The sequence below is a fragment of the Sebastes umbrosus genome, chromosome 7 (assembly GCF_015220745.1).
Source record: "Sebastes umbrosus isolate fSebUmb1 chromosome 7, fSebUmb1.pri, whole genome shotgun sequence".
NCBI classification, from domain to species: domain Eukaryota; kingdom Metazoa; phylum Chordata; class Actinopteri; order Perciformes; family Sebastidae; genus Sebastes; species Sebastes umbrosus.
The window spans coordinates 28,319,924-28,333,871 of NC_051275.1; the positions used below are offsets into that span (position 1 = coordinate 28,319,924).

The following is a 13,948-nucleotide window of genomic DNA, read 5'->3' on the forward strand; positions in this document are numbered from 1 at the left end:
GCACGACCAGCTGGGAGGAGACCGCGGGGGAGACCCAGGACTAGGTGGAGAGATTATATCTCTACTCTGGCCTGGGAACGCCTCGGGATCCCCCAGTCAGAGCTGGTTAATGTGGCCCGGGAAAGGGAAGTTTGGGGTCCCCTGCTGGAGCTGTTGCCCCCGCGACCCGATCCCGGATAAGCGGTTGAAGATGGATGGATGGATCGGTGCTTAGACTGGTGTATATACCGATACCGAATTTCGTGCAGTATCGGCTGCATTTATGATACTGGTATCGGTATCGGAACAACTCTATTTAAAAGCACACAGCTGTGTATAGATTATCACATATGGACCTAGTCAGGATTGTTGTTCTCCAGCATTATTATTATTCCCCCAGGGGCACTGTGCTGTCTCCTAATGAGACTTGTGTCCAAATATACAAGAGGGATCTATATAGCTCATCAGAATTCCTTTTAAAAACCTCCTCAACAACCTTTTCTTTCTTTAAACTTCTTTCACCAGTCCAGTCCTCACTCAGTTGTGTCTTACTGAAAGGGACCTCAGGTGGTGCTGTTGTCCTGACAACCAATAAAGGGAGAATCACAGCCAGGCTGCTGGATAATCTGAGAGAGAGAGAGAGAGAGAGAGAGAGAGAGAGAGAGAGAGAGAGAGAGGTGGTGGTGGGAGGGAGAGAGAGGGGGGAGATTTTCTCAGACTGTGAACAGAAGCCTGCCTCTCTCCATCGCAGTTGCTGGCTGTGCCGTCTCTTTTACGCAGAGAGCATTACGCATCAGTGGACTATAGAGCGAGCGAGGACCACCGCGCGTTTTCGCCCCAAAAGTATCTAAGGAAACCTTTATCACCTCTCCATCCCGCACCGATTTGGACCTATAGCCATCCCGCGGTTTTCCGAGAAGTCTGGACAACTATTACTCTTCTTCCTCCCCCCTTCCTCCTCTTTCTTTTTTTTTTTATCCGTGGATCTATAGCTCCCGAAAAAAAGCGCGCTCCTGTGCTTTTTAAAATGCAAGTCGGACGCAAATCGTGTTGGAGGCAATTGCAGGCGTCTCTTTTCAGACTGCTCTGTCTTATCCCCACAGGATTCCCCGTCCGGAGTGTGGATATGCAGCGGGCCACCGACAACATCACCATCCGCCAGGGCGACACAGCGATCATAAGGTAAGAGAGTCCTCTTCCAACTTTTACCTCTCATCGAGTCTCACCTCCGGATGCACAGCAGCATCCTCTCATCCTCTCCATCCTCTCCTCCTCTCCATCCTCTCCTCCTCTCCTCCTCTCTTCCTCCCATCCTCTCCTCTTCTCATCCTCTCCTCCTCTCCTCCAGCAGGCAGCTGCGCTACACATCGCAGCACCAAAGGGGACCATTTTATTGGCTGAAGATATTTTTTCCCCTGCGGTGAATTTATATTTTTCCCAAGTGGTGGGAAGTGTTTGGATGAGAGTTCCAACTTTTATCTCACCTCATTTGAGTTTGCATTGCTCTGTGATTTCATCCCCTATATGCCTTTATTCCTATATGGAATTAAGTGTAGTTATGCAGTGGCATCCTTCTTCTAGGGGGGATTTACATGACTGGAGCAAAGAGCTTAAACGCCTTCTCTGACATGACGCACAGAGCATCCTGGTCAACCCAGACTCCTCTTTTTGTGCTTAATTCAGGAACAGCTTTATTAAAGCAGAGTGCGTCATGGTGTTTGAGAGTGGATTAATGGCAAAGATAGGGATTCTACAGGATGATGCGAGGAGACAGTCTTGTTTAGATTTTAGAGAATTACAGTGGGCTGTCAGAGAGACGTTCATTTAAGTCCATTGCTGTGCATCCACTGTGTGCAGCTCCATTGAATGTGAAGCTCCAGTCTCCAAATCTGCAGCTTTGCCTGTTACGTGGAGTCCGTTTTTTTTGTGTCCATAATAGCCTCACATCCCACTTAATCACTTCCTAGACAATGCAAGCTGTCAACTCTGTGCTATTGTGATGCTGCTGGGCAGATGTCAGCGACCACGTGATCCGAGCCATGTGTTTTGTGGCAGGCTATAAATGCAAGGGGATTTAGATTTGGGTTGTTTTTTTTTGTAAACAAGGGGCTTTGCTTCCCACCTACACCCCCCACCATCCCCACCATCCTCCACACACACACACACACACATATATACACACACACTCTCAAAATGGGATGCACCGTAGGGAAGTCCAATGGTATAATAGGCTGCACACAGAACACTCAATCACATTGATTTTTCCCTCTCCCTCACTCTTTCTCTGTCCTCTCCACCACTTCCATGCTTTATTTACAGTAGCCTACCACACAAGCTTGCCTAATGACTGTGAGAATATAGAATGCAATTATAGGATAGACCTTTAACACAGACTGTCAGAAAAGCCTGCAGACACACAAACGTGTTTCCTCACGTGTCCTGAGCTTGCTTACATAGCTGTACACACACATAAACACGCCCACACACACAGACACACAGAAAGAAGGAATAAATCCCTTTAATGGGCTCCTTCTTTGCAACCAGGTGCCATCCATTCAGGTACCTGCAGATCAAATTAGTCAATTGACTCAGTTACTGTTGAACTCACAAGGGGTCACAGCTATTTGTTTCACTTTTTCAAATCCAATTGAGTGCGTCTTTGCTATATTCAGCCGTTTAGTCACCCAGTCGGTCTGCCTCCTTTAGAGGTGGTGGCAGGCTTAGCACTCAGCCAGAGCCAAATTAGATTCTCCTTTCCGAGAAAACACTCGCAATCCCAAGTCCGCCGTTTGACCATTATCTCTGATAAACGACCCTTGAATAATTTTCTGTGGTGATCACTCAGGGAGCGTCATAATTAATTAGATGTTTATAATGTATCTTGTTGGCATTATTGATCAGCCTTATTTATTGTCAACAATAAACTGCAGCTCAGACCCCCGTGGCTCCATTGAAAAACACAACCATTTTTCACACACAGTTTCCACCTGACAAATTGGATACGGGGGGGAGGGAAAGAAAAAAAACAAAAACATGAGGGCTAAAATGCGAGAACTCTGAGCAGGGGTGGGAGGCCGTCGGCTAGTAATTTGTCGAGCTACACAGTGTAGCTGATTCCATAAGCTGGGTTTTGTGAAGGCTGAGGGGATATTGGTGACCTGGGGGCGTAATAAGGCCCGCGCTCCTTTAGTGCAGCCTAAGGCTGCAGTCGTGACATTCATGGCACAAGAGGAGAGATGCAGGAGTAGAGAAACAGTATGTGGTCAAATAACCACGGTGACAGAACACACAGCAGAAGGCCTCGCTACTGAAATGAGAAAATCATTTTATTTTTTTTACAAGGGGGCTAGAACAGCGTCATGGTGAATATATAAGCAAACTAAGTCTTTTCTCTTTATTCTTACAGGGCTTCCGTCAGAATAGTTGTCAGGCCCGGCGGCCGAGTGTCGTTTTTTTTGGGAGGGGTGAGCAAACCTGGGAGGAGGGACTTGTCAGTAAAATGAGAACAGCTGGTCCTTTAAAGGTCAGCCCACCTTAAAAGAGCCTGAGACACAGACACTTGGCTCGGGTCTTGAGGAGTTGTAGCATTTATTCACTGAAGAATAGCCTAAACTGTACACACACTGCACTGCTACTGTTCGTTCACAGCTATAATGTTACTGCTAACATCTCACGTACACACGCTCTCTCTCTCGACCGTGCACATTAACACTCGCTAACGTCAAGCACACAACTTACGCACCGAGTTATTCCTTAAAGGAGTTAGCTACTTGTATAACACATTTTAGTTTAAGAACATCTTCAAAACACGTAACTCCCTGATGATTAGGCCCGACTGGCTGGTGGAATCCCTGGTTTAAGACTTTCAGATTTTCAGCACTATTGTGGTTCTCTGTGAAAGTGTGTCAAAGATTTATATCTAAGCTTTGTACATACTATGGATTAATTTATGTGATGAGGATATTTAATGCATTACTTCCGTCTTGCGTGGTACACTTTAAGAAACACATTTAAAGCATGATGCATTACAGATCATGATGTAAATACTATAGATTTGGATCAAGGTGAATTAATAATATATCATTTCACTCTGCAGATACTTTGTTGTGACAGGCTTGCAAACTGTAGCCGACTCCTCGCAGCATGTTGTGACACAATGCTTTGTTCACAGGATCCCATTTCCCCTCAGACTCCATCAAAGGTGAACACAAACTAAATATTGGCAGAGATCTCCAGCAACTGTGGGTGCCTATTGGGAACAGCATTGAATCTAAATTGATTTTCAGCAGCTTGTCTTCTGTCTTATAAGACTGAAATTCAGCGGCGGCATCATGTTCTCCTTTAAGTCGGCGTTAGATGTGAAGATTTAGCTACTCTTAACCTTTGAACTTTTTGCCTAAACCAGTTGTCGAGGGGTTAATCTGGAAGAGATTATTATTTTGAAGACAGCCACTATGTTGGACTGGCTCAGATAAACATTTCACACCAGCATTTGTAATGTGGAGTGCATAAGAGCTCATCCGATGTACAGCAGCCTGTGGGATTAAACTCTACCACCATATATCAGTGGTAAGGTTTTGTAATATAGTTTCTTTGGATCTGTAGTTGGTCTTGTGTAACATGCTTTGCTCATGTAAGCATGCTGCATCCTAAGTTCTCTACCATTTTAATGATCTGCTGGCTCTGTGTTGAGTTCAAAGATTACCGACTATCAGGGTCTTACATTTGTCCCCGAGCTGTCTTCTCGCTCTAAAGGGGGACTTTTTTTGAAAATTTGTATCTTCTTGAAGTGACATTTGCCCCTGGAAAGCGTGAACATAAGTCCCAGCATATTAAATCAAGGCTTGTATCCCGACCGTCGTGTTTCAGACCTTTAAGATTTAGGTCACTGAAAAACACCCCATATTTCCGAGCCCCCTCCTACGATCACTTAGACAGTTTTTTGTTGTTTTTCTACAAGGATGATGCCAACAAGTGAAATCAAACTCTTCTCATCCTCAGCAAGTCACAATATGAATCAGAGGGGAAGTAAAAGAAAAGTTTCTTCATGATTCTTCAAGCCATTTCTGAGTCACAATGGTTTACTTTTTTAATTGCTTTTTTTGTGAGTCCCTCACGATGCAGTTGCCTTAAGGGGTAAGGTTGCAATGTCAGGCGAAGCCCTGATAATTGACAATTGCTTATTAAAGCATTAGTGACACAGTCTCTGTGATTGCTCCCCCCTGGGTCAATTATCTGCACTTTGACAATACACTCTGCCTGGCTTGTTACTTTCAGGGAAGATGATTCTGCACTTGTGCTTTGCCCCAGAGCATCTTCATCAAAACTTACCCCAGAAGTCTGCCTTTAATTTGAATCAGAGTCGGCCGGATATTATGTATGTGAAATCTGCTAGAGGCTCAGAGGATAAGACATGATGTTAGTCTAATTCAAGTTCCGACAAGATTCAAAAAGTCTGAGAATACAGTTATTTTCATTTGCATTATTAAAACCTCAACTATTGAACTCTGATGGCTGATGCATCTTTGAGTGCTGCAGTGTGCATCAGCCACACTCGAAATAACTGCACTTTTCCAACGTGGAAACAAAAAGACAAAAGACTTTCCGGATGTTGGAAATGAACTGACAGTCCCAGCATACTCACCCCACTCTGAGAAAAGCTGATCTTTTATTTCCAGAGTACACCTGGTACCAATCCTGCAGCTTTATAAATGCAATGGTAGACCTGAACCCAGCCTTTCAGACCCGACCACACTGAACCCACTTGTCGAATTTGACACCCCCTTTCCCACTGGAACCTGGGTCTTTGCCCTATTTTACGTAGTTTCTAGCCCACAAAAGTTTCTGCTATTAGGGGCGTTATTTTTGATTGGCTCTAAAGTATTACATTTAAGTTTAGAGGAACAATACTCACTAAGTATCTCAAGGAATCAGTTGTTGGTCCAGTGCAACATTCAGTATCAGTGCAGGGAGTAGTTTGGCCTATGTATGTTATGTAGCGACAGTAAAGGGCGTCAAGATCAAGGCGGTGGACGGGCATGTAGCATGTCTGACTTCATGCTGCTCTCTTCACAGATCAGCAATTAATGATGACCTTTTTCACTGCAACATTGATGATTCCCCAACCTTAACCATATCTTAACCATACTGCAGTTGCCATGTGAGAACATTGCACCAGTAAATCATTAAAAAAGTTCCTATTTAAAGTTATTGTAATACTATAAAAATATAATTAAATGTTATTTCATATCATTTAGGGGCTTTGAATAATCATCCTTCATCAACAAGTTGTCTAGCAACAAGGCCTAAATATGTATATTAATAAGTAATGAAAAATGAAAAACAAACAAGTATATGTGAAAACATGCCCTCATAAATGTGTATAGTGTTTACCACAATTCCATAAAACTGATCTGTAATCAACATTTCTTGCTGTCACATTAAGTTATAATGGAGATGCAATGCAGATATTTATTTTCACAGACAGTTCAAAGATTTGGTAAGGTGATACTGGAGCAATACAGTCCAGGCTGAACTCTAAGTGGAGGGAGGCAATCCGGGGAAAAACAGATCAATTTCTGGATTTCCGGGCAGTGGGCAACAGTGCAACATAATTTGGGATGTCCAGACCCCAGGGGGCCTCTATATTTCTCTCTACAGCTCATCACATCCGAGTGCTGCCTTTTTTTTCTTTTTACAGTTTAGAACCTCCCGAGGCATTTCTCGGTCCCTATATCTCTTCATCGTTCTCTCCCCCATCATTTTTTTTTCTCTTAGCCAGCATTGAATTGTCCAACTGTGCTGTCTTAACCTGATTCACAGAGTGAACATGAAGTCAGACGAGGGGAAAAAGGGAGGAAAAAGAGGGGGTTTCTTTACGAGGATGATAAAGGGGAAATTGTAAAAAGGGAAGAATGATGGCTGAAGAGCCCTCACCAAGAGAGAGCGAGAGACAAACAGAGGGAAGAGAGATGGGTAGAATTAGAGTGGGAGGGAGGGGGGAGGGCAGGGACACAGTATTAGTACAATCAGCACAATAATCCCTTCTGTTCCAGCCTGGGCCGGCGTAGGATTTTCAAATCAATTTCATTTTCGCTCATGATGTGGGAGAGCTGAGTGGCTGCCAGTTGGGTCATTATCGTCTTGTCCCCGTTTTGGCTTGAGACGGAGCAGAGGTGAGGGGGACGTGGGTTTTCGGTTGATATTTCGCCAATCCTGCAAAAGTTTTGTGGAGGCTTTTGGAACGGCTCTGAGTCGTCACAAGTTCCAGAGGCTTTCATCTTGGTCAGTAGGATCTGAATAATGGCCCTGCAGAGACAGTGTGAAGTCTTTTGACATGGCAGAGGAACAGAGTTCTGACGCTCCCATCTGAAGCACACAGTCCAATACAGTTCACTGGGCTTTCTGTGCCTCTTTCAAAGGCTCCCAACCAGATATGCTTTCAGCCCGTCGTTTGATGTTTTGGTGGTTCATCCTCAGAAAAACATACCAGGAGTCTTTGAGCTCTTCATTATGTTTTTTTTTTTTTTGTGAATAACTCAACCAAGGAACCCAGACCTGAAATGTTTTTGATACAACTGAATATTAAAGCAGTGCTTCCCCCTAAAAGCAATTCCACTCCATTTCCCCCTTTACCTAGGCTTTTGTTGGGCAGGCCAGACTGTCTCTAAGTGCATATTTAAACTACTCAGCAATTTCTCACATACCTATAGGCGATGGCAGTGGAAGTGGAGTGGAAGAGTATTCTTATTGCTCTCAGAAAACCTGAAAATGTCAGTGTTACGGATATGAAAAAAAGTGGTAGACAGTCCCAAAGGGTATGTGTCAAGTAATTACTATCCATACCATGTACTGATGTACTTCGCTGTGTGCTTTATAGCAACACCTACATAGTGTACGTCTTTCCCACTCTACTGTACGATTGCATCCTCTGTTCACCCAGCATTTGTCATTGTAATGGAGCTGCCATCTTTCAGAGTTTTAGTGTCATTACTTGTGTGCCATTATGATTAATTACAAAGTCAGTACAGCTGCTTAAAAAGTGCTTCACTTAGACCGCCATTAACCGACCAGCAATTCCACCATTATGTGAAACTTAAGAGAACAAAACAGGAATTGAATTCAAATTTTAAAATATCACTCTGCAACCCTGAGATGAAAATGGGACAAATTAATAGAGTGAGTGAACCCGGGTTGAACTCAGTTCAGCTGGAACAGTGGAAGCAGGTTAAATAAATTTAAATCTATCAGTCAGGATGAATTCAAATTAAAGCTGAAACATGTGGGTTTTAGCTGGGATGACTCCCGTCGCTGCAGCTGTAAATCCGCATGGCTTTAAAGCAGATTAGAGGCCTGCAGTAAGTATAGCGTTTGGATGAGCGCACTCATTGTTTACCTCCCATCTCTTCCAAGATCAGCAAAAATCTGCTCATTGACCCACTGACACATACTGGACCAGATGGCGTCACATGTAGATGTGATGATATATGTGTTTTCAGAGTAGTGACGATGCCATCGCTGGATGAACGTGCTCACTTTGGCAAACCTGCAGCAAGCGAGAGGTCAAGACATGGAACACAAGATGGTCAGCAGTTTTTGCCTGTTTTGCTTGCAAAGCAGTTACTAACAAGTGCCACGTCAGCCAAAGCCATCTCTATTTTCTAATTATCATAATATAATGGTCATTTTCCTGTCCTGGATGATAGTTTGAACTTTTTTTTTTTACCATATTATTTCTAAATGAATCGAGCTTTCTACTTTTTCAGATTTGTATGCTTCTTTACATTATTATTATATTCATTTTATAGCAGTCATCTTCCTAATATGATTTGATGACTCAATACTGAAAAATCCCCCATTGCTACTCATTAGCAAGGTTTGTCTAATGTGATATGATAGTGAGGGGTTAGTTATCCCCAGGTACTAGTTTGGTATAATACGCAAAGCAAAAAGTAGCTGAGGGCGCTCTTTAAATATTATGGTTCCACAACGTGATGAAGGCTGCAGTTGCAAAGTGAAATGCCAAATGTGTTTTAAACGTATTTTTGAGATGTCTTCGTCTAGAATCCTCTAAGCATTTAATATGAACAAGGGCAGATGATTAATTATGATATTTGTAGTACATTTTGTTAAAGATTTTAAAAGGAAAGATGAAATACGATGATATTAGAGGATAAAATTAGTTGTTTTTAGCCTTATTAAGATTAATCCCATCAGTGCAAATTGCGTTGGAAGCAATTAGCAAGCGAGGGAAAACAGCCAGGTTCTGGGGATGGCGGCAACGTCTCTTATAAAAGAGTCTGTGGTTGTGAAAAACTGCTTATTCATGTGCAGTTTGTCACATCGTTTAATGCATGTATGTTATGCAGGAGACATTTGTCACAAACGAGCATTTGATGCATTCTCCATTTCACTCCACTTCGTATGAGCACACTGCTCTTTGAAGTTTAAGGCGTTTTTATATTCAAACATCAACATAACAGTCCTTAGAATGATATGAATCAAGAAACATTTATTGTTTAGCATCATAGTGTTAAGGGGGTTTTCAGCTGCATACTAATATTGTGCATTGGTGCACGTACAGTACCAGTGAAATGTTGAGTGCACCCCTGGGGAAGGTCTTTGAATGTGTTTCAAAGTGGCCTTAATGGCAACATGTTTTGATCTGTGTTATCCTACTGAGTTTTACTTTCCATTTCAAGAGAAAGGAATATGAAAAGGCCACCGTGGTAAAGGTGTAGGAGATTAATTAGAGTTTCTCTCCTGAGCATTTGGCATTTGAGGAAACGGGGAGGACTCCGTGGCCTACTTGCTCTGCGTTCCCCTCTGATTTGTGTGGCATAAATGTGTCAGATGTAAAAAGTTTAACTGAAATACTTTTTTTTTTTTCAATTTATACAGCGTGGCGTCATTATATTTAGCTTGTCAGCATTAGCATTAACAGGCCGGGAAAGAGAAAAAGGAATCAGCATTGTTGTCTCGTTTTCCGTTAATTATTCCCATTCAATTCAATTTAATCCCCAACCCAATGGAACAGCATTGTTTTCAATTACTGGAATCTCACTCGTGTCTCTGCATGGTGTATGATTACCCCCAATTATATCAGCTCCCCCAGTGTGTAGTTCAGGTATTGATTACTACCAGACCCAGATTCATAAGCCTTCCTCTATTTTTTTTAAATGCACCATTGACCCTCAACAACGCCTCCTTGTCAGCTGCCACCTATGGGCTTGTAGAGAGCCCATTCTGGCCCAGGAGTACCTCGCAGCCTCGACTACAGTAATTCATTATTACCTGATGTTCAGCACTTAAACTGCATTAGCTAAAGCGCTGTGCCGCACTCACATTTAAAAGGGTGTTTGTGTACACAGGCTCTCTCATCACCTGAGGACAATGTGTGGAATTTGCCAGTGTCAGAGTAGAAAGCAGATAAAACCTTGAAGACAAAGTGGTGTTTGGTAACTATACTGTTTGTTTGTTTCAAACCATAGTCTGAGTTTCTGCAGAACACAGAGGGAATCATGCTTTCTGCAAACATGTGAAATGGAATCTGGTATAAAGTCACTGCTTTGTTGTATCAGTAGAACTCAATAGTTTTTACTTTGGTCATATTATATAAATGTGAAAACACACTAGGTCCTGGGCAATATATCCATATTATAGCAATGTCGTCATATGAGACTAGATATCGTCTTTGATTTTGGATATTGTAATATCATAATATGGCGCAAGTGTTCCCTTTTCCTGGTTTTAAACATGGATGTATAAAGAGAACTGGATACAGCGTTGGAGACAGGCGCCCGTTCATTCGCATGGGAGTTGCTCAGTGGCACATGAAGCCAAAATGGCTTGACTGCCAAGTGATAAAGTACCCAAATCTTCCAGCGCTCTTTCGCTTCCATTGGGCCCATTGAGTGGGCGCAGTAGCATTTCCTTTAACCCTGCCTCCCAGCCCTCGGTCTGGTCTCACATGAATGGAGGAAAGAAAATAACTCTGGTTTTGGCTATTAGTACATTTTACTGCTTTTAAGACCTAATGATTTAAATAAGGGCTATTCAAGTGTTCGTACCGGGAAGTTGATTAAAAAAAAATCATCCGCTGAGTTACAGATGTCTCTCTGTCAATGTAAGTCTATGAGAAAAAGTCTTTTTTGGGCCCGATGGCATCACATGACCGACATGGAAGTTATAGTATCACCGTTTGGCCGCAATGAATATTTGCTTCAAAGCTTGACGCTCTTGGTTTTAAAGGCTGCATTACAGTAAATGATGCAATTTTCTGAACTTACCAGACTGTTCTAGCTGTTCTATTATTTGCCTTTACCCACTTAGTCATTATATCCACATAACTAATGATTATTTATCAAAAATCTAATTTCGTAAATATTTTGTAAAAGCACCAATTGTCAACCCTACAATAATAGGTCACAATATCATTATTGAGGTATTCGCTCAAAAATATCATGCTATTTTATTTTCTCCATGTAGCCCAGCCCTAAAACACACTAGAGAATAATTAGGTAATTTAGCACCATTTCAGGATGTCCCGACAGCGAAGGGGGGAAATCTGTGGACGAATACGCTACTCAGATTAGATGGCAGTACGAAGGGTTGAATTATTCTATCTAAACCGCTTCCATAAATTCACACCCAATCTAAGCCACCCCAGTCATTTCAAACATTTGACATTTATGATATGGAGATATTATTGCCTGCATATATTAATATAAACCGGCATTACAGACACCTACGTGTATTGGAAGATTAAAGGCTGTGGCGTAAGTAGGAGTTGGCTGGCTGATCTTCTACTGTTAATAACGAGGCCCTGTTTTTCTCCAGGAGGTGCAGTAAGTTCGTTTATGACTGAGATTCATTGCTAAGCGGGCGCTGACATGCATTTTCACAGTAATTTTGTATTGTTAAACTCTATGTGCTCCCATCCTTAAAATGATTTGTCTTTATTGTGTTGTTGTTCTTGTTTATGAGTATTATCAGTGACTCAATATTACTTGGCCCAAAGGGCATTTCTACATAGCTCTCAAACCCACATTTTGACCTGCGCTGTCTATTTTATGTGCAAAATGAGCATCCATATGCCTGAGAAGTTCATTAAAGTTGTGTTAAGTTTTCAATTTGCTTAACTGCTATAGCCCCTAAAATGCAGGAGTTTGCAGAAATTTGCTTTTTATTGCTTTGTCTCACACTGCTGGAGGACGTAACACAATGTGGTATGCCTGAAGTAAACATTGTACCCAAAGACTAGGAACAGGTGGCCAAGTACAAATACACAGTCCCTTGGAGAAATGGCAGTAACAGCCTTCTCTTCGTCTTCAAACAGAAAGAAAACAAAGGAAGGAAACTGCTCAGCCTATTTAACCATGGCTTGGTTCAGAGTCTTATAAGCCACTGCTAAAAACAATGTATGTTTTATTTCTTGAGGGCATTTTCATTCAATTTTTTATATATCGCTGCAACAGAAGCTGCCAAAAATACATCATACACAGGAAAAGATGGTGTTGTGTGATATCTCTGGCATGTTTAAAAAATTAAATGTAGAGTTTTTGTGTTCAGGCTTGTATTTGTATGTGTCATTATGGTTTCTATTTATGTGTGTGTGTGTGTTTCCCACTTACGCCTATGTGAGAAGCCCAGGGTTAAAAGGATTAGAAACCTCTATGGTTATCCAATCAGCCGTGGCAGAATACACCAAAAAAGGGTTGGCAGGCGCTCCATTGACAGCAATACAGACCACAGTCATCTTTTCTGCCATATTGTATTATCAAAGAGGATGCATAGTGCAACCATGGCGCTCCTTTCACATTTTGTTTGGCTTAACTTAATCAATATTGACATAACACATTACTGCAAAACGATATTTCTTAAAATCTACAGACCTGAGGAACTGGCTGCCTCTTATGCATATGTGTGTGTGTGTGTGTGTGTGTGTGTGTGTGTGTGTGTGGAAGTGTGAGATGCATCTATGCCTCAGTGAACTCTGTCTGACTCACTTTTAGAGCATTGATTTTCTTTTTATCCTACATCTTCACATTGCATTTTATATTGGGATTTTTATTTTTTCAGTGCAAGGCTGATTTTGCAGCCTTCACCTCATTTAGCACGCTAACACGGTGATATGCTCTAAAACACACCGGTACACACCCCATTTGAAGATCTCCTTGATCCTTAAAATTGCCTCTTACATCTCTTTGAAGACCCACCAGAGGCTACAGCCAACACCTGATGGTTTCACATGATTTGACTTCAGAACTGTAGTTACGTATTCCACTCACCAAACCATGTCTCACAACCAAGTCTCATGTTTAGAGGTGTAGCGGTGGGATCGTTTCATCTCCTTTAATGGTCTTCTCAACCGTTTGATAGAACACATTTTGAGCTGTGATATCTGGTTGAAAAGCTATATAAAGTTAAAAAAGAGACCGTCTTTTTAGGTGGCTTCCTTTTGGGAAGTTAGCGGACGGAAAAATGACTCCTATCATGTGTCCTGTTTGTGGTGTAGTTATGTAAGTAATTACATTATTTTATTTATATTTAGTTGGTTTTAAAGGATGATGAATACCCCCCAATAAGTCTGATTGTAATAATTAATAATGAAAAAAATTGCTCTACTGATCAGTAAAAATGTCTATTAATGGTAAAGTTGATATTGCCAACATTTTGTTTTATATTTCCAATAAATGAAGTCATTATGTCGTATTATTTTAGGATTTTGTTTAGACATTTTCAATGAAAATACAGTCACTAATCCGGTAAACCCAGTGTGATAATGATCACATTGATAATAATGATTCAACAAAGCCAAATGTAATCACAATAACTATATTGATCACTTCATTGGAGGAACCAGTGGAGGCGGTGACGCTCTGCCCAAAGGGTGCATCCAAACTGAAGTGTTTAGTAAATACTTGTAATCAACGATGGTTGGTAGAAAACCAAGAAAAGAGGATCCATC

At 41.7% G+C, this 13,948-nt stretch overlaps 1 protein-coding gene across 5 annotated transcripts in view; it reads left to right on the forward strand.

Moving 5' to 3' along the window:
- The window catches only part of LOC119491416 (limbic system associated membrane protein), a 622,005-nt gene that overhangs the window by 405,619 nt on the left and 202,438 nt on the right, over nt 1-13,948 (forward strand). For 3 of the 5 annotated variants that reach the window (XM_037775451.1, XM_037775452.1, XM_037775449.1), the window contains exon 2: nt 1,083-1,161. In XM_037775451.1, coding sequence (XP_037631379.1) covers nt 1,083-1,161 — 79 coding nt within the window. Of the gene's footprint in view, nt 1-672; nt 1,162-13,948 lie in introns of those variants that run through there. The other 2 variants (XM_037775448.1, XM_037775447.1) reach the window with 2 other exon arrangements.